General features: G+C 61.2%; 1 protein-coding gene across 1 annotated transcript; it reads left to right on the top strand.

The window, feature by feature from the left end:
• Positions 1–16,744: 16,744 nt before the first annotated feature.
• Positions 16,745–19,511, top strand: Nanos3 (nanos C2HC-type zinc finger 3). The gene is made up of 2 exons (XM_076847949.2): positions 16,745–17,213; positions 19,181–19,511. The coding sequence occupies exons 1-2, from the start codon at positions 16,745–16,747 to the stop codon at positions 19,246–19,248; spliced, it is 537 nt and encodes a 178-aa protein (XP_076704064.1). The 3' UTR covers positions 19,249–19,511.
• Positions 19,512–20,172: the final 661 nt, after the last annotated feature.

Raw genomic sequence — 20,172 nt, 5'->3', positions numbered from 1 at the left:
ATTATGTGGGGGCCCCAGCTCACTGCCACCAACCCTTCCATTCAATAACTCCACGCCCGCGTCTGGAGCACAGGAAAGACTCTGCCCCTAACCTAGGGTTCAGAGGGGCAGAGAGGACTCGGGGGTCTGGGAGGACCCCAGTCAGGTGCCAGGAACCCCTTCTGCAGAGAAGAGTTCTAGAGTGGCTTAGGGCACCTTGGGGTGGGTCACACGAGGGACTAGCCCCCAGGCCTGGCCCAGCCCCCACCTGGGGCTGACTCAGACCCACCAGCCCCCCCCCATGACATCAAGGCCTGGCCTGCCACACTGGCCTGGCGCTTGGCCAGAGTTGGGGGGTTGCCCCCAGGAGTCATTTCAGGCAGCCCTCCCCGACGGCCGGCGAGCGCAGGGTTAAGGAGGAGCCCTTCTGGGGGTCTCCCCTCCTAATCCCATCCCCCTTTCCCGGGGATTTCGGGCCCCAGCCCCTCTGACGTCACTGGGGGTTGCTATGGTAACTGGCCGAAGTTCCCAAATAAAATTACCGCGGGCGGGTTAAGTTTCCTAGGAGGCAGCCGAGGGGTAAACAATGGCGGTGGCAGGCGAGGCCCGACCAGGGCCGTCTCCCCCTTTGGCCCCCAACTCTGCAGGGACCCGGGAGTCCCCAGAGCGCAGAGCAGGTCTCCCGTCCCCGCCCGGGAACCCTTGAGCACAAGGGGACTGGGCACACAGAAGGGGGACAGCCAGGCCACGACCAGTGGGGGCTGGGGGCGGTGGGGACCAGGAGGGGTGGCGGGGGCGGCGGGAACAAAGCGGGGACCCGAGGCCGGGGACCCCCTCCGCACGCCCCGCCCCCGCCCTGCCGGCCGCCGGTCCAGCTGTGGCTGCTCCAGCTGCCGGGCTCCACATCTGGCGGCCGCGCTCACTTCCTGTCGCCCCGCTGCCTGGAGGAGGTAAAAATAACCGGCCCCCTCCCCCTGCCGCCGGCGACGGAGCCTCCCGGCTGGAAGAGGGCGAGGCCGAGCCTCGGCCCCGGAGGGGAGGCCCCCGAGGCCGCCGCCCACGGCTCCGGGTCCCGGCAGGAGGGCGCACGGGGCCGCGCAGCACCAGGCTGCGCGAGGGGCCGCGGCGTCTGTCGCATCGGGAAGGCCGTAGTGTCGCAGCCCGACCCCGTGGAAGAGGGGTCGCTATGGACTGGGCTCTCACCAGGTCCATCGCCCGCTAATTATCTGGGCAGTTCAGGAAACCTGGCCAGGGCCACCTGCCAGGACCATGGGAAGGAGGCGCGCACCCCGCCGAGCGCTTTGCCCAATCAGGGTGCTGTGCCCGACGGCCAGGATGCTGGGACAGTCCCCCGGTGGGGCTACCAGATAAAACCTGGGACACCGGCTCAGTGTGATTCCATTTACACTCGGAACCATGGATTTTTCTAAGTAGACTTTAGATTCCTCAGGAACCCCGTGTCCTTTGTTCATTTGTTTCCTGCACCCAACTATGTGACTGACTGAGAGACTTATCCAATCTTTTGAGTAAAGTGCCTTTGTTCCCCCCACACACTGAGGATTGAACCCGGGTGTTTTACCCCTGAGCCACACCCCAGGTCCTCTAGCCGCTTGCTGGCTTTTTTTGTTTTTGTTGTTTTGAGACTGGGTCTGGCCACTTTGCCCAGACACATCTTGAACTTGCAATCCTCCTGCCTCAGCCTCCTGAGTGGCTGGGATTACAGGGTGAAGCTCGCTGGGGCCAGCTGATTTTTTTTTAATTGGTATGGGGGATGGAACCCAGGGTCTCTGGCATACTAAGCAGCCCTCTACCACTGAGCTACAACCCCAGCCTCTGAGTATTTCTTTTTTTTTTTTTTTAATATTTTTTGGTAGTTGTACATAACTTTATTTGTTTGTTTATTTATTTATTTATTTATTTATTTGTGGTGCTGAGGATTGAACCCAGAGCCTTGCATATGCAAGGCAAATGCTCTACCGCTGAGCCATCAGTCCCCCTCTGAATATTTCTTAAATGGTACAAAGGCAGAGACTTCTCAGGTAGCTGGTCGCTCCCCTACCAGAGGCCAGTTGAGTGGTGACTATTATGGGGTGCTGGGTAGCCCGGCTCCCAGGATGGCCTCTCCCTGCCCTAAGGTAGTGTGGCAGTCTGAAAGGGACCTGACCCAGTCTCTGGAAGGCAGGGCCTTCCTGTGCCGGTGTCCAGAGTCCCCAAGGAAGCCACCAGCACCCCCTCTCGACACACACACCCCTTTGCAGATCCCACCCAAGCTCTAGTGCGGACTTGGCCTCATCATACCTGGAAGAAGATTCCCACGGCTGTGACTGCCACCAAGAGAGGACATGCAGTCTACTGAGAGGGGCTGGGGGCCCAGATCACCCTGCCTGGGGCTCTGCGTTCTCTGGCAGGGGACAGTGACACTGGTTCTCCAGCTGAGCTGGTGAGCTCTCCTTTCTCTTTCTCACGATGCTGGGCCTGGGGACAGGGCCTGGTTGTGCTAGGATGGCTGAGGGGAGCCTGAGTTAGTGACTTGGGTGCCCACGTGTGTACCCACAGAGCTGGGAACCCGCGCTCCTTAAACGCTGTTTAGGGGTTGGATGGGACAACAAAATGTCTAAAGTCCGAGTCCAACCCGGGACTGCCATGGCACTCTGGACCAGCTCCCCAAATCTCTCTAGGAAGAGACCTTGACCCCTCTTCCACCTCTGACCCCGCCCATCGCCCCATGGCTACTACCCGGTGGGTCCCCACCCAGCACCCACCTCTGGGGAGCCCCGTCCCCAGGACACAGCTGCCTGTCCGCCCCACCTCCTGGCGCACCGGACCTCGGGCCCTAATCTGGGGATGTTCTCCAGGTCCCCGAGCCCCTGGCAGCTCCCACCCCGACCGGAGGCTCGAACCCCGGTCCGCACCGGCTGGCGGCGGCCGTTGCCAGGCAACGCGCTGTTTGTTGGCGCGGGGGGGGGGGGGGCGGGGCCGGCGCGCGCGGTGACTCACCGCGGCGTGATGCGAGCGGGCGCGGCGCCCGGCTGGCGGGTGGCCCGGCCCGGGCCGGCCTCGGTGGCGGCAGGAGGGGCCCGGCGGCGGGGGCGCCGGGACCCCGGGTGGTAGCCAGGGCCGGCGGGAGGAGGCGAGCAGGCCCGGGCTCTGGGTTCGAATCACGCCCAGCCTCTCGAGGTCGGCGGCCCAAGGGCCGGAGCCTCAGTTTGCCCATCAGTAAAATGGAGGCATCCTGGCAGCAGGCGGTGCCCCTTACTGGTGCCTCCACGAGGCGGCTGGGATCGCCACCTGATGATGCCCCTTTGGATCGCCTGTCTTGGCGCATCGACCGCGATCTCACGAAGCCTCGGCTAAGGGACTAGTTAGAGCACCCTGGGGCTCGGTGGGTGCAGGGGGGCTGGCACACCCCAGTACCCACGTCGGCCGCCCCAAGGGACAGGGTGCAAGAGCTTTCCTCCGCTGGCCATACCCAAGAGGGCAAGACGGCCAGGGTAAGGGGGGTGCCCCGAAGTGGGTGCGGGTCCCAGGCCCAGGTTAGGGTGGCATGAGCGGCTGCTGAGGCCCCCGACCCGAGGCTGGAGCTGGCAGCACCTGCTGCTGGGCGGGCGTGAGTCACCGCCCAGCAATGAGGGTGAGTCACTCAGGGCGGGGTCCCCCACAGCCCCCCCAGCCGCTCCCACAAAGGCTCTTTGAGAACAGCTCCCCACCCCCCAGGCCCAGCCCCCTGGCCCTCGCTGGGGTGGGCTGTGAGGGGAGGCCCTGCTGGGCTGCCCCTAGGAGCCTGGCCTGGGCCTGGGAGGCGCCAGCCTGCTTCCGCCACGTCTGTGAAAAGTCACCATCAATGGCCAGCCCTGCGTCCCCAGGGAGGGGGCTTCCAGGCTGCGTGACTCACTCGGGGGACAGTGGGGGGTCACGCGCACAGGGCCGGCGAGCACGGTGGGCAAACTGAGTCAGGCTGTCTGAAAGGACACACGGACACACGCGGCCAGGCGCTGGGATCAGGTCCTGGAGAAACCACGGCAAGATGCGTTGGCTTCCAAGTCCCGGAAACCGCAGGAAAAGGGGTGCGGAGGGCATCTCCTAGACTCCTGGACCCCCCTGGCCAGCCTCCTCTACCCTGAGACCTTCCCCCATCTCAGGTGTGGGAGGGACAGCAGCGCCAGGACCAAGAGGCCGCAGGGCCCCAAAACAAAAGGAAGGCTTGGCCATGAGAGTTAAATATTTTTAAATAAAAGGTTTATTGAGATACAATCCCCAAGTCGTGCAGTTGACTTATTAAATACATTGAATATTTTAAAAATGCCCATGGACTTGAGCAGCCATCACCACTATTTCATTCATTTTTTTGAGACACCTGGTCTCTGGATGGCCCAGGTTGTTCTCAAACTCCTGGGCTCTGGGGTAGATGGGATTCCAGGGGCCACCACCTGGCCCACAATCCATTCTAGAACGTTTCATCTCCCCAAAAAGAAGCCCCAAACCTATCAGTGGTCAGTCCCTGCTTCTCTCTCAGTGCAGGGACTCACCTGTCTCCGTGTATAAATGGAGTCATACCATGCGGCCTGGGACCGGCTTCTTTCCCTTTTCCTTCACCTGGGGACCAACACATGACATGGATAGGCCCCACTGTGTTACCGACCCATGGTGGAGTTGCCAACTGAGGACTGCGGGAAACAGTACTGCCCTGAGCATTGGCGTACAAGTTTCTATGAAGAAGATGAAATAATGTCTTAGTGCATTATTTTTACAAACTGAAATGAACGCAAAAATTCACAATGAGCCAGGCATGGGGGTGATTGCCTGTAATCCCAGCAGCTTGGGAGGCTGAGGCAGGAGGATCTCGAGTTCAAGGCCAGCCTCAGCAAATTTAGTGAGGCTCTGAGCAATTTAGTGAGACTCTGCCTCAAAATTGGAAAGGAAAAAAAAGGGGGGCGCGCTGGGGACGTGGCTCAGTCCTGGATAGAGCCGGGATAGGAAGAAGAGAGGTGTGTCATTCAAGGTCAGGATGGGGTCATGTTGAAGGTCTGCACTTTCCAGTGAGGTTGTCCCTGGTCACGTGTGGTGACTGAGCAGCTGAAACATTGCTCGTCTAAACTGAGATGTGTTGCAAGAATAAAAATCACACCAGTTTTGAAGATAGCACCAAAAAAATGAACTATGAGATAGCTCAGTTAATAATTGTTATCTTGATTACTTGTTGAAGCTATGCTGTTTTGGATATACTGGGTTAAATGAATTGTACTAAGATTTTCAGCTGGCAGCCAGGCACTGTTTGTAATCCCAGAAGTTTGAGAGGCTGAGGCAGGAGGATGGCAAGTTCAAGGCCAGCCTCAGCAATTTAGGGAGGCCCTAAGCAACTCAGCAAGACTCTGTCTTTAAATAAAATATTAAAAAGGGCTGGGGATATAGCTCAGTGGTGAAGTATCCCTGGGTTCATTTCCTGGTACCAAAAAAAATTTCTTCAAAAGATTTTTACTTGCGTCTTTTTTCTTTTTTTTTCTTAATGTGTTTGCTAAAAATTCTGCAAATTAAGCCAAGCACCTTGGCACACACCTGCAACGCAGGAGGCTGAGGCAGGAGGATCAAAAGTTTGAGGTCAGCCTTGGCAAGAGACCTCCCTGTCTTAAAAATAAAATGGAAAGGGCTGGGTGAGGCTCCCTGGTAGAGCACCCCAGTTCAGTCCTCAGCCCTGAGGAAAACCTGTGACTTCCAATGGCCCCTGTGTGGCTCCCCATGTCCTGGGTGCCATGATTGTTGCTTCTCTCCTGTTCACCCCTGAGGTGGCCCAGGATCACACCACGACGCCAACTGCCAAATCGAGTCGAGTTTTCGGTTGTCACTGTCCTGGACTTCAATGTAACAGCTGTCACCTTTACACACTTCCTCCTTGGCCTAGGGACACTGCATTCCTCTGAGTCCTCTTCTTCTCAGTCCTGTTGTGAGACACTTTCCAAGCTGTCCCCCCCCCCAAGTCTGGCTTTTGTTCTTGCTGTCATGCTGGGGACTCCAGTCCTGAGCTGTCCCTTCCCACCCTTCCCTGGCCCCGGCTCTAATCCAGGCCAAAGTCCTCTCCCCTGGACAGCCACATTCTCTTATCCCTCCTGCTACCCGTATCCCCCGTGCACATGCCCAGAACCTTCCAAGGACTCTGAGATACTTGAGTCGGGAGAAGTTCTGCCACCGTGTGACTTTGCGGGACCTCCAGGGTCCCAGCAGGACGCTGCGGCAGGACCCCCTGCCTGCGGGGGGAGCCCGGGGCCTTTCTGGCTTGTTGGTTGGCTCCGTGGTGAGCGCTCGCCTAGCACGTGTGAGGCCCTGGGCTGGGTTCTGAGCACCACAGAAAAATAAATGAATAAATAAGGAAAGGTCCACAGACGTCTAAAAAAAATTAGGAAAAAAGAGAGAGAGAGAGAGAGAGAGAGACTGGGTCTCATTGTGCTGCCCAGGTTTGCCTAGGACTTCTGGGCAGGCGATCCTCCCGCCTCAGCCTCCCGCTCAGGCCCATGCCACTGCGCCCAGCTCTCCCCGACTTCCCTCTTCTGCTGGGTGCCTCCAGTTCTCAGCCCTGGAAACTCGACAGTGTCTGCTGTAGCTGTGTGGCAGGTCTTGTGTGTCTTCTGTTCCCTGACTCACTGGGGACATGGCAATTACCAAGACATCCATTCAACAGACGTCACCAAGGTCCTGCTCAGGCGCCTGTTCCTGCCCTGGAAGGGCTGACATGTGCGTGGAGGAGACAGACAAGAAACAAGGCAGATGGGGAAACTGTGTTCAAAGGCGACAGGGCTGCGGGAGGAGAGAGCAGGAGAGAGCAAGGAGGAGGAGTTTCAGAGAGGCTCTGACTGAGGAGGTGATGGTGGAGACCTGGAGGAGGTGAAGAGGGACGTGGCAGGAACAGCCTGTGCGAAGGTCCTGAGCTGGACTGTCTGGGTGGAGTGGAGGCCTGGCCTGCGCGGAGCAGTGGGGGGAAGACGGCAGTGGAGAACGTGAGGGCGCAGGGCAGAGAGCAGGGCCTCCTGGGGGGGACAACTCTGGCTTCTGCTCTGACCGAGGCGGGAGCCATGGAGGTCTCCAACAGAGGCAGGACGGACCGCGCTTGGGTGTCCGCAGGTACCCTCTGGCGGCTGTGAGGGAAATAGACTGTTGGGGGCAGAAAGAGGGAGGTCAAGGCTGGCCTTGTCCAGAAGGGGCCCCTGGAGCTGGCAGGATTCTAGATGCTGTTACAGGGACAGGAGCGGGTCTTGTTAATGGATTGCATCTGGGAGAAAAGTTCTGGCTGAGCAGTGGGGGGGACGGAACCGCCAGTTCTGGAGACGTGGAAGATGGCGGAGGAGCTAGACTGTGGTTAAGGAAGCGAGCTCCAAGCCAGGGCCTGGTTCTGGCCCTAGAGTGTCCGCGCCCCGGATCCAGTGGGGTGTGGAGGAAGGCGCCCCCACTGTCTGGCTGCGCCCCCTCAAAGCTTCCTCTCGGCTGATTCCTAAGCGTGCAAGACACACATCTTGGGCACATCTTGGCCAGGCCCAGGAGCCCCGACGCAGCCACCCTCTCCCCAGTGACTGCAGCCCCAGGGACTTCGGGGCCGGGTCTCTGCGTGGATGGAGCGGAGGAAGGATGCCTGGTTCACACACCCACCAGGCCCACATCTAGGTCCCCCAGGAGACCCCCAAGGGGACAGGAGGTGGCAAGGGGCAGGAAATCTCTCAGGGAGAGGTGCTGTGAGTCACAGCCTGGGCTCCCCCTATGAGTCAGCACTGGCAGAGGCCCCGGCACAGGGTGGTGGGGGAGGGCAGTTCCCACGCCCAGAGGAACCAGGCGTCTTGGGCACCGGGGCTTCCCCCACTGGCCCTCCCGGCCTGTGCTGGGCCAGGGGATATTCAGAAAGTTCAGGAGGTGAGAAACGGAGGGTGGACAAGCCACCTGGCCAGGGCCCAGGAATGCAAACTGCTGGCGGGCCCCCGCAAATACGAGGCCCAAGGACAGGGGAGGGCACTGGTGGGGATGTCCATTCTGTGGGGCTTTATTTCAGAAACGCTCCTTCCTTCTGGAGCCTCTGCGTTTTGGCAATGGAGGTTCCATCCTGGGGAGGTCCAGGCAGCGTTCTCAGCTGCCGGAGGGGGTGGGGGGCTGGCAGGGGGCGAGAACTGAGGTCCAGCCTGGCCCCACAGCACCCAGGGCTCCGGAGTCTGCTGCCCCCTGCTGGCAGCTAGGGGAAATTCAGCAGGCAGGAGGGCCCGCCCATCCCTGAAGAGGTCAGCAAAGGCCTACAGAATCTCAGCACAGGGCTCACAGCTGGGCCTCCCTTGGCCAAGGGGCTGCCATCTCTGGGCCTCAGTGGTCTCTCTATAAAAAGGGCAGTATTCCTTTCACTGGCGAACTTGGGAAAAGTTGGAGATGATGTCTTCCCAGCACTGGGAAAGAGAGTCTCAAATAAAGTTGGGCAGCCCCCTGCCCAGATAGAGAATGGAGATGGAGCGCCAGCTCTGTTCATTTTCTCCCTTCCACGCGCCCCCTGACCCCAGGGAGTTGTCCTGGTGGGGGGCGGGCGTTAGGTATGGAATAGGGCCAGACTGAGGCAGGACTGTGGGGACGGTGTGGGGGGCTAAAGGAAAGGGAGGGGTAAGGCCAGGTAGACAGCGCCATGGCTCCAGGAGGATCCGCCCTCAGCCCAGAACCCACGAGGAAGCCCGTGTGGCCTCTTTCCACCAGCCATAGCCGTGGGCAGGGGCCTAGCGTGTGGGAGGAGTGGGGGGGCTGTGTGCAGGTACCTGGCAGGGGCCTCAGCGTGTGTCTGTTTCCCGCCCTGGAGACTGTAGCTGTGTGTGTCTCGGGGTGTGGAACGGTCTGAAGACACCTCAGGGAGATCCCAGGAGCCCCGGCCTGGGTGCAGCCTGGGTGCAGCCAGCACATCCACCTCCCCGATGCAGCTGGGGCACCCCGCCTTTGCCTGCTTCTCCCAGGTACACACGTTCCCATGTGCCCTGAATTTTGTCTGTGTCCATGTGGACCCCTATGACGCAGGGGACCTGCTGGGGGTCTTGTGGGTGCAGGTTGTATGAATTCCACTGTGCTTCTGCCTCTGGCCCATTGGACCCTGAGTGGCTGTGTGTCTATTTGTGTGGCTGTGAACCTTGTGTCTGTGTGCCTCCAAAACCGCATGCCTTGTGTGTCTGTGGAGGGGTTGTGGCTTTATGTGAACATCCGAGTCGGGGTGTTTTGGGTGTCAGATCTTCCCAAGGCTGTGCCCCTGTTGGGCGGGGGCTTCTGTGTATACGTTGTGTGGCTGTGTGTCTGTGGGGTCTGAGTCCCGAGTACCCGGGGGTATCCTATGCATATTCCGTTCTAAGAACATATCCTCCTGTCCCCCAAAGAGGGTTCTGTGTGTCTGGCATGGTCCGATGCTCCCGAGTGTCCCCATGTGTGTGGCCTGTACCCCGCGGGGCCTCTGCGTGTCCTGTCACCGCCCCCATGGGTGTCTGTGCCTTGAAGCCCCTGCACACCCTTGTCTGTGGCCCGCGTGCCTTTGTGCGCGTGTGCTCCCCCTGCGCCTCTGAGGTCTGTGTGCGTCTGGGTCCCTGCGGGTGCCCGCCTGCGCCCCCGTGTCCCCCGCGCGGGCCCCGGGAGTTGCGTCCTGGCGCTGCTTTGGCATCCCCGCGTGTGTCCCGGTGCTCCGGGCTGGAGGCCTCGGGCGCGCTCGGCCGCGGCTGGACCCACCGCCCGGCGCGGCGCGGGGAGGAGGGGGGTGGCGGCGGCGGGGAGCGCGGGCACGTCACCGAGACAGACAGGCGGGCGGGCGGCGGCGGCCGCGGGTTCGAGCCGGCGCCGAGCCCCGCCGCCCCCTCCCCCGCCCGCGGCCTGGGGAGCCCCCGCCCGGCCCGGAGCCGCCGAAATGCAATTTCCCGTGCAGCGCCTCGGCTCGGGGGGCTTTTCCGGGCGGGTTTTGGAAGGAAGAGGGGGCAATGCGGCGGCCGCCCGGAGGAGGTGAGCGCGGGCCGGGGGCCGGGGGCGCCGGGGCGCGCGAGCGGGGGGCGGCGGGCGGGCGCGGCGGCGGCCCCCAGCGCACCTGCTGGCGGCCCCGGGCGGGCGCCCGGCCTCGGCGGCCGGCCCTCCATTGTTACTGCGGCTGGGAAGGGGGCGGGGAGGCCCGCGCTGGCCTTGCGGGGAAGGGGCGCCCGGGAGCCGACCCTCCAAAGGGACGGGCCTCCGGGAGCCGGGCCGCCGGGGAGAGGACAGCGAGGCCCTCCCTGAGCGAGCTCGGAGACGGGGTCGCGGGGGCTTCGCCGGCGCCGGCGCCCCGCACCTGACCGCTGGAGGCCCGGCCGGCGGCGAGCTTTGTTCTTGGGGGCGCAGGGCGGGCGGAGCTCCGGAGACCCCGGGCTGCGAGAGGCCCGGCCGCGCCTCGGGAAGCCTCCCCGGCCAAGTTCACGGGCGCTCGGGCCTGCGCTGGCCGGGCGGGACCCAGCCGGCCGGAGCCCCTCTGGGGCCTGGCCGCGGCCGCACCGCCTGCTGGACCCCCCGCGTCCCCTGCCCGCCGCCCGCCGGCCTGTCATTAACGGCGGCGGCCGAAGGGTATTCTCGGGGGCAGATCTGCTGACAGGAACCCGCTCTCCAAAACTGGCCATAAAAAGGAAAAATGACCCCGAGTCACACTGCCGGGGAGCCCTTTTAAAGCGACAGGGTGCCTTTCACGGGGACCTCATCCTGGAGGGCATGCTGAGGGTGGGGGAAGGAGAAGATACCTCATTGGCTGATAGGGGCTAAGTCCCCCACCACCTCGCCCCGGCTCCCCCACTTCTTTCCCACCCATCCCCCACTACTCAGATACATTTGCTGCACCACAATCAGACTGCTTAAGTCCCTAGAGGAAGACCCCCAAAGCCACACACTATGCCCATTAGTACTCCTTCCACCCCAGATCATGCCGATGACACGCGTACACACGGCCACCCACAACAGCTGCCACGTGTGCATGAGGGTTGGGACAGGCTGATATGCATGAAAATACTGCCACACCAAAACCTGTGGCCATGGGCTTGAGATGTAGCACTGCAAAACACCAACCAACAAACCACACGTGCAGCCACCACCAGATGAGGTAGACAGACCCAGCCCTGCACATGACCCTGATGCACGGTTCTCTACTGCACACACAGACCCAGGCATACCCACGGTCACATGGTCACCTGCGTACTGTCGCCCAGAGTCACAGTGCCAACCACAGACTCATAAAGGCTCCAACAGTGGCACACTCAGACACCACTATGCACAAAACTTGGGACATGTCCACAGAAGTGTGATGCTCAAGGACACAGCTACCCTACAAGGCCTGCAGGGACACTGGCATCTGATAGCAGGTCACAGGAGTCTTGGCACACACATGAACAAAGCCCCCGGGGAACACAGCTGCACACACTGACACAGTTGTCCACAGTAAAACTGACCCTCTTAGATACCCACCATGACACTATACCCCAGGGTACCTACACCTATCGTCTCCAACCCCGACACTTGATCATGCACCTGGACACCTACAGTGGCGCTGGCACCAATGCAGAGTTAATGACACATGCACACTGGCCACAGATCCCCAGGGAATGACACAGACATGCAGAAATCCTAGATGTCCACCAATGCAATACTTGTTTATTGAACATCTACTATGTGCCAGGCAGTTTTAACACAGGCAGGGATGCAGCTGTGAATGAGAACAAAATCCCTGTCCTCCCAGAGGACTACACTGTAGTAGGAGAGGTAGGGTCGGAGGGAAGCCATGATTGCCTGACACACAGACTACAATGACACTGACAAATGCTAAGACACCCACATATACTGGCTCACACATCCACCTGTGATTACACACAATTAGCCTGACACACACCCACAGGAGCACTGACATCCACACACAAACAAGCCCACAGGAGTAGAGATGTACACACACACAACTGGCAGGGAGACAGCCACCCACTAGAGGACACGCCCACCTGGACTCAAGACACCCATGGAACCCCCAAAATAGCCCAGGAGAGTAGCTCAGGCTGGAAAGCCCCGTTAACAGGTGTGGAGACACACGCTCTCCTGTTCCTGCAGACAGAGCCCCAGCTGAGCCAGCCCCGGCTGACCCAGCACCACCAATAAAATGTCTAAATTTCTCATTCGCCCAGCTCCTCCGTCACCCCTAACCCCAGGTGGGGAGTGGGCTCCTGTCCTCCTCTAGCCCTGGCCTCCAACCCAGCAGGCCTGGGAAAAAGTGCCAGCTCCCACCCACCTGCCGCCCTTAGGCCTGAGAACAGAGGAGCCCCTGTCTGAAGACCCTGCAGCTGGAAAGGAAACCCAGGAGACAGCACGGGAGGACTTGGTGGGAACCCGAGAGGCCACGCAGGTGTCACCTCCGTGAGGAACCCCTGCGGGCCAGTCTAGTGGGCCTGGGCCACGGAGGTGACCTCATGGAGATCCCATGGGGCTCTGGCTCTTAGTGAATTTCCTATAATGGGCTCTTTGTCTTCAGGCTGCTGCACATACATACAGTGTGACACAGGCACACGGGGACACACCAGGAGCACATGCGAAGACACACACACACACACACACAGGCCACCAGACACCTCTGGGAGCTCCAAAGCCCTGACCTCTGACCCTCCTCCTCCTGTAACTTGATGGCAGAGCTGCGGCGCCGGTGGCTGGCCCATCTGGCTGTGCCCGGGTGGCTCACCTCCGACCCTGACCCCCAGACCCCCGCCAGCTGTTCTGCCTGCCCGAGTTCACGGTGGGGATGGGGATAGGGCCCAGTGTCAGTCTGGCAGTGGAGGACAACGCCTCCCACTCTCAGCCCCCTGCCCAGACAGGGCCTGGTTCCACCTCCCACCCTGAGGGACTTCAAAGGCAGACGGGGACAGACTGCAGCCTCGGAACATGTGGGAGGGAAAGTCAGCCCACCAGAGGGCCAGGCAGGGACAGCGAGCTCCGGAGGAGGGGACGGTGCCAGGGCAGCTCCACACCACACAGCCCAGATGTGGAGCCTACAGTCAGCCAGCCACCTGGTGCAGAGGGGACAGGGGAGAGGGTGGTCAGGGCCAGCAGCACCCAGGCTGACCCAGACATCCTTGGCAGGCGGACAGGCAGGGCAGGAGGCCTAGCTGCACACAGGCACAGGAAGGGTACAGTATGACCCAGACAGGAGACCCCAGCTGACAAAGAGACAGGCGACCCCAGGCAGAGAGACGCGGGCAGCGCGGCCACCTCTGGCAGACAAAGAGGCACAGTCGACGGCGCCCCTCCCCCGGCCTCCCCCGCCCAGGCCCCGCCCACCCGCCTTCCTGACTGCCCAGACCCGGGCCCCGCATCCTGCCCCGGCTTTAAGAGACCTTGCGGGGACCTCCCCACTTGGCAGGCCAAGGTCCAAGCCTTCTAAGGAAGCGATTAGGTCTCCAAGAAGGAAAAGGAGAGTCTTCAAGAGCCGCCCCACCGCGTGGCCAAGTACCTCTCTTGCCTGATGGCACCTCCCATGACTGAAGTTGGAGGGACCCCTGGAGTTGTTCTGCGCTCTCAGCCTCATCTTCCCCAGGGACAGCACGTCTCCCAGTAACGGGGTGACTGAGGGGCGGCACTGCCACCAGACTGTAGCCCTGTGCTTCCAACTCACCCTCCTGCCGTTCTAGGCACTCCCAGATCCGCGATCCTCAGGGGAGGCCAGCGTCCCCTCTGTCCCCTCCTTCTCCTCCGAGGGCAGCCACTCACTCGCCCCAGACCCCCGCCCGGCGCTGGAATGGGGCCTGCGTGCGCCTGGGCCGCGGGGGCAGGGCGCCTCGCCAGCTGCAGACGCGGGTGGGACCCAGATGCCCGTCGGGGCTGGGCGGGGGCTGAGTGCGGGGTGCCTTATGAGGGCGAGTTTGCCGGCGGACTCCAAGGGGGGTCCTACATAGGCCTGTTTGGGGGCACCCAGTGCGAGGGACCTTAGAGGAGACTGGGCTCCCTGGGAGTAGCTTTGGGGACTCCTAGGGCAAAGCGGCCTTTTGAGGAGGGCTCTGGACTCGCGGGCGTCGTGGGCGTGGAGTTAGGGGCTCCAGGGAATCGACACGGGAGGACTTGAGAGGGGTCCCCAGGAGAATGAGTGGGCGGGCTTTCTCCTTTTTCTCTTTGTACCGGAGATTGAATGGTGGGGCACATCCCCGCCCTTTTTCTGTATTTAGAGATGGGGCCTCACTAAGTTACTGAAACTGGCTTTGAACTTGCAATCCTCCTGCCTCGGCCTCCCTAGTCGCTGGGATTACAGGCGTGGGCCACAGCGCCACAGTGGGTGGGCGTGTGTGGGTCCTGGGGAGGGGTCTGGGGGTCGCGTTTGGGGCAGGGTTCTCTCAGCTGGTCCTGGAAAGGCTGGGCAGAGCTGCTTCTGCCCCCTCCCCAAGGCTCTTTGTGGGGTTACCCAAACACACACACTTGGGGTTCCTACTCTGCCTTGGGATTACTCCAGAAGGATCCTCTGGAACTCCTGGTCCCCCCAGTAAGGCAGCAGCCAGGAGGAAATCTGAATGCTCCTCCTCAGGTTGTCTGCAGGAGTCCCCCAAAAGTGTGGGGAGTGGGGGGTGGCAGCCACCTCTCTCCCTGGTCACTGCATGACTGGAGAGGTGCCCTGGTGGCCCGGGCCCCTGGAGGGAGGGATAAGGAGTCCTTTTAGCATGAGGAAGCAGGCAGGGGGCACAGCAGCCTGTTTTGGAGTCATCTTCTTTGGAAGGTTACTGGCCACCCCACAGCCCAGGGACCCACCTGGGCCCTGATTCCAGAAGGATCTGGTTTCGGATGCTCTGAGGCTGTGCAGGCGGAGCTGGGGGGTGCCCTCTCTGGTCCTCAGGCTTCTGCCCTGTCCCGGGACTCCCTAGCATCCCACCTCCTGGGAGCGCTGTGGCCTGGGAGGTGGGAGCGCTGCAACATGAACAGTGGTGCCCAGCAGGTGAAGCTGGGAAAGGACTACATTGTATTAAAAAGTCTTGTTTACCCCACTGCACAGGGACCCACAGAAGGCATTGTATTAAAACGGCTTGTTTATGTCTCCTCCGTATCCCTGTCCCCAGGGACCAGAACAGCCCGGCTGCCAGACTTCCCGGGGCCACTTGGAATCCCGACTACCTCTTTAAGTTCCTTAGTGCCCTTGGGCCTCAGTCCCCCCAACTGACAAACGGGGGTCACCTCTGCCTCTCAGGGCTGTCTGGCTCATCCCTACCCCCCCACACGAACACAGCCCCTCACCACTGGATTGCGTGACAAAGGCTACACACGCACTCTCTGTTATTATTGAAATATGTCCCCACCTGTCCCAGAGGCAAGAGCGGACAGTTGGCACCTAATAACTGTTTGCTGACTTAATGAGAGTCCAGGGGACCCCCACTTCCTTCCCCTCCCCCCATCACCCTACCTGACCTCCTGCCCCCAACCCCACTCCAGGTCCCTGAGAACTTGCCAAGGGTTTGGGGGAACATTCAACCTGTCGGTGAGTTTGGGCAGCTCAGGCAAACCATCGACCGTTGAGTGGACCCCGAGGCCTGGAACTGCCGTCCTCCTGTCATGACCCCCCACCTTCCAGATCAGATCCGGGGGAGCCCCCATCCAGTCTGATGACACAGACTTAGGCCACAGCGAAGGTCACAATCAACATTCATCGTTGTCGGTGGGTTGTGAGGACGAGACCAGACCCACCGGGGGATGAATGTCACTGTGGCTGGGCCATACACAGCCTAAGGGGGACGGGGAGGGGACAGGGCGCACTGCCTCCAAAATCCTTCAGCCCTCAGGGAGGGTCTGATCCTGAGGGACCCAGACTTGGGGAATAAGCCCTGGGAGCTCGGGCCCTGGGGCAGCGATGGCTGAGGCCGGCCACCGAAGCCCTTTCTGAAAGGGGCAGGTGGGTTCTGTTGCTGGGCGGGGCGCACACCTCCCAGGGGCTGGGTTCCGGGCGCTGGTCTGTGCCCTCCGAGCCCAGTGTCCTTCCTTAGACCCCTACTTTGTGGCGCCTGGCTCCTGGGAGTCTGCCAGCTGGTAACTCCTGAGCCCACCCACCCGCTGAGACCAGGCTGGCCTCTCCTTTGATGGGGAGGGGCGATCTGGAGCAGGCAAGTGGGGGGGGTCCCAGCATTAGCCCAGCCTGGCCCCTGCCCTCCCCACCCCAGAGTGCTGGGTCTCTGCTGCAGGCAGGGAGGGAGGAAGAGGCTCGGAGCCTTCATGAATAACCCCTCTGGGCAACGAGGAGGAGGGGTGCTCCAGACACAAAGGGTGTGACCCCCACCAGGGAGGCTGGAGCTTGGGGGTCAGGCCCTAGCTTCATTCCAGGAGTCGGTGGCCAGCCTCCTTCCAGAGAGCACACCCTGGCCACACCTGGCCCATTCCCCAGCCCCCGGGAAGGAAGAAAGAGAATTACTAAGTTACTGTTGCACGCGCTTCTGTCTGGGGACCAGTTCTCAGCCCACCTTCATCACCCACACCCGGGGCGGCCCCCTAGGGAGTGTGGGGGTGGCAGCCCTGGATCCAATGCCCCCTGCAGCCTGTGTCCAGCCCCCCCCATTCCCTTGGCAGGTACATTAAGGGGGGTGTTGACCATAGGGAACCTCCCCCAGCCTGCTCCTCCCCTTCACACTCCCTTGGAGGTAAAAGGACAGAACCCTGCTCAGACTCCTAGGCTCCAGAGAGGAGGGAGGGGCAGCGAGGAAGGGGCAGTGGGGAGAGCTCGGGGCCAGGCAGGGTTTTTTGGGTTTTTTCTTTGCCTGGTACACATTGCCCAGCTATGGGGACCTTCGACCTGTGGACCGATTACCTGGGTTTGGCACGTCTGGTTGGGGCTCTGCGTGGGGAAGAGGAGCCCAAGGCCAGGCTGGACCCCCAGCCAGAGCCAACACCAGGACCAGAGAGCCAGAAACCTAGCTCACCAGAATCCTCACCAGCTCCTGAACGCCTGTGCTCCTTCTGCAAACACAACGGCGAGTCCCGGGCCATCTACCAGTCTCACGTGCTGAAGGACGAGGCAGGCAGGGTGCTGTGCCCCATACTGCGTGACTACGTGTGTCCCCAGTGTGGTGCCACGCGGGAGCGCGCCCACACCCGACGCTTCTGTCCACTCACCGGCCAGGGCTACACCTCTGTCTACAGTTACACCACCCGAAACTCAGCGGGCAAGAGGCTGGCCCGGCCTGACAAGGCGAGAACGCAGGACGCTGGCCACCGCCGAGGAGGAGCAGCGGGCACAGCAGCAGCAGGTGGCTGGGGGCATGATGTGGAGGGGACAGGGTGGAGGGGAACCCATCGTAGGCTCATAGTTGAACCCAGTGGGGGATTATCCACAGCACCCACCACTGGTGGAGGGGACACCAGCTGTAGAGCTGAGGCGCAGCCTAGAAATGTTGCCAGAGTGGAGAAGTGGGAGCTGAGGTTTGCTGTGTGACCTTGGGCAAGTCACTCCCCTCTCTGGGCCCACCGGGGTAATAACATCCTTTCCCAGGCGTGGGGTGGTCTGGCAGGGAGGTAGTGGGACCCAGTGGTGGGATCTGCCAGCAGGTACAGCAGGGGCCCTAATTCCACTTAGTGGAATTCGTGGTTTTAGAAGCTGCTTGGTCCAGGAACTTCCTCGTTCGTTTATTCTCTGGCCAAATGGTGTGCTGGCCTGCTTGGTGCCAGGGGCCAGCAGTGAACAAGGTGGGTGGTAGGGTGGTGGTTAGAGCTGCATGCTGACTGTTGTGCGACCCAGCTGGGAGGGTCTGGAAGGGTCTGGAGGGCTTCCCGGGGGCAGTGCTTGGGCAGCCTGTTTCAGTTTGTTGGAAGGCTGGGAGGTGGCCTTGGGGCTCGGTCAGGGATTTGCTGAAGTTCAGGGTGTCTGAGGTGTGGCTGCATTGGTGGAGAGATGGCAGAGTGCACGGAGGGGCCCAGGGGTCTTTGGGAGTCAGGTTTGGGCTTGGGCACTGGGGAGCCACAGAAGGGGGAGGGCGGGTCTGAGTGGCGTGTGTTCGACTCCTGTCCATGTTGGTGCCCCCCAGCCCTTGGTGGGGGGGGCGGGAGGCAACAGGTGGGGCTTTGTTTTGGATTTGTAGGGTGCAGCTGAGCTGCAGAGAGCAGCTCCTGGAGCTGAAGCTTGCCACATGGGGTGTGGGGTCTCCCCATTTCTGTTCATCAAACGCAGACCCCATCCCTTAGGTCTGGGTGGGGCCCAAACCCCTGTATTTCTAACTACCGCCCGAGACCAAGGCTTTCTCGAATTGTGCAGACTGCAATGATAAAATGTCTCAGTTCCTGGGGGTTTAAAGAGAACTCCCTTCTAGCAGCTTGAAATGCCTTCAGGGAAGCCGGCTTGCAAAGGAGGGCAGGTGCAATGGCTTTGGGTACCACCTCCCCCATGGCTCCTCTAGGGTGGAGGCTGGAACTCCATGACCCTTCCCCTCCCTCCAGCTCTGCAGGGTGTGAAAGATTGCCTCCAGGAGTGGATCCTATGCCCTGGGATTTTTTGTTAGTTGAGTTTTTTTGTACCAACGATTGAACCTGGGGGTGCTTAACCACTGAGTCACATCCCCAGCCCTTTTTCGTATTTTATTTAGAGACAGGGTTTTGCTGAGTTGCTTAGGACCTCGCTAAATTGCCGAGGCTGCCTTTGAACTTGCGATCCTCCTGCCTCAACCTCCCGAGCTGCTGGGATTTCAGGCGCGCCCGGCTGTTGGTTGGTTTTTTGTTTGTTTTGTTTCTGCTGCTGGGGATGGAACCCCAGGCCTCCCACGTGCCCACGCCGGCCTGCGCCCCACCCCTGAGCCACATCCCCAGCCCTCCTCCTGGGGTGGGATGCGATCCCATGGCAGACTGCACTATGAGGGTGCATAGAAATGATAGTCTTGGATTCTTCCTTTTTTCTCCTTATATTTGAGGGGTAAAGGAAACCCGCCCCCGTCCCTGGGTGTGGAGGGTGAGCCCTGACCATCATACTGTCCGAAAAACTGTCCCAAGTTCCCCGGAGCCCGGCGGCCACGAGGTGGCAGCACGATCGCCGCAGCTGGAACTCCCGAGCTTTGGGTCGGGCTCTGGGACGCGGGCCGCCCTGGTCCAGGAATGTCACGGGGCTGCTGTCTCAGGAGCAGCCCCTAGGTGGCGCCGGAGCCCAGCAGCTCGCCGGGGTTACCTCGGGAAGACTGAATCATCCTCGCCCTTGACCTTCTCCCCCTCCCCCTCCGCTCTTAACCTCCAGGTCCCAAAGGAGCTGGGAAGTCTTCAGGATCTTCGCCTTCTGCTTGCTGTCCCTCCACTTCTGCCTAGGAGGCTGGCGCGGGGAGGACAGGGGTGCCGCCTTCTCCCGGGGATGGGGACGGAGGCTCCGTGGCAGCTGGACTCCAGGGAAGACCCTTTGAGGACCCCCGGCCCCCTCCCCAAACCTAGGCTTGAGGACTTGGGGGGCAGCGGAGGGAACTGTTAAAATGGCTGGTCCCCTGAGCTCCCTCCTCCCGCAGGGACCAGCGGCTCTCTGTTGCACTGTCCCGGGGCTGGGCAGTCAATAAATGTTTGCAAGGGGACGGACGTCAGCCACCCGTAGTCGCAGGAACTTTCTTGCTAAGATGATCCTGGACCCAGAGGGCTGGCGGCACCCGGTCCTCTCCAGGCTGCCTTATCAGCTCCAAGTGTCCCTGTGGCTCCCCACCACCCAACTGCTCTTTGGACTTTGGGTGGCCCTGGGGTGCTGGGGTGAGCTGCTTCAGGCTGAGAAGTGGGTGGGCGGCAGGGGCAGTTCTGGTCGCCCTCACCTGCTCCTTACCGGTGGAGGTCTTTTTGGTTTGGTCACACTCCCTAGCTACCCCTCCATGTTGACATGTGAAACGGGGGCTCCCCCTTCTAGTAGAGATGGAGGCTAGATTTAAGAGGGGAACTGAGACAATTAGGCCAGGCCTCCCCCCTTGCCCTCACTAAGGAGCCCCTCAGGGAATGTTGACATTGGTGCCCTCATGAGGAGCCATGGTGCCACCGTACTGGACAGCTCAGTGCCTAGGGACACGGAGCCAGCAGGGGCAGTATCTGGGAAGGGATCAGGCCAGTGGAGGTCTTGGCCCAGAGGGTGGGAGGGAGATCAGCTAGTCTCCTGGGGGCCACTCTTTGGGGGTCACCTATTGCCTCCTCCAGCTGCGTGGGCCCTGCCGGGCAGTGGCGAGGCAGTGTTAAAGTCCAGCTGACTGGCCCGGCCAGGGCTCC

Source organism: Callospermophilus lateralis, chromosome 1, assembly GCF_048772815.1.
Source record: "Callospermophilus lateralis isolate mCalLat2 chromosome 1, mCalLat2.hap1, whole genome shotgun sequence".
NCBI lineage: Eukaryota > Metazoa > Chordata > Mammalia > Rodentia > Sciuridae > Callospermophilus > Callospermophilus lateralis.
Note: the sequence above shows the minus strand (reverse complement) of the source record. Positions and strands in the feature narration are given on the sequence as shown.

Bases quoted from the DNA above. Each gene is read 5' to 3' on its own strand.
- Nanos3 (XM_076847949.2), top strand. From the start codon at position 16,745: ATGGGGACCTTCGACCTGTGGACCGATTACCTGGGTTTGGCACGTCTG. The intron at 17,214-19,180 runs GTGGCTGGGGGC...CTTAACCTCCAG, and splicing joins AGCGGGCACAGCAGCAGCAG to GTCCCAAAGGAGCTGGGAAG.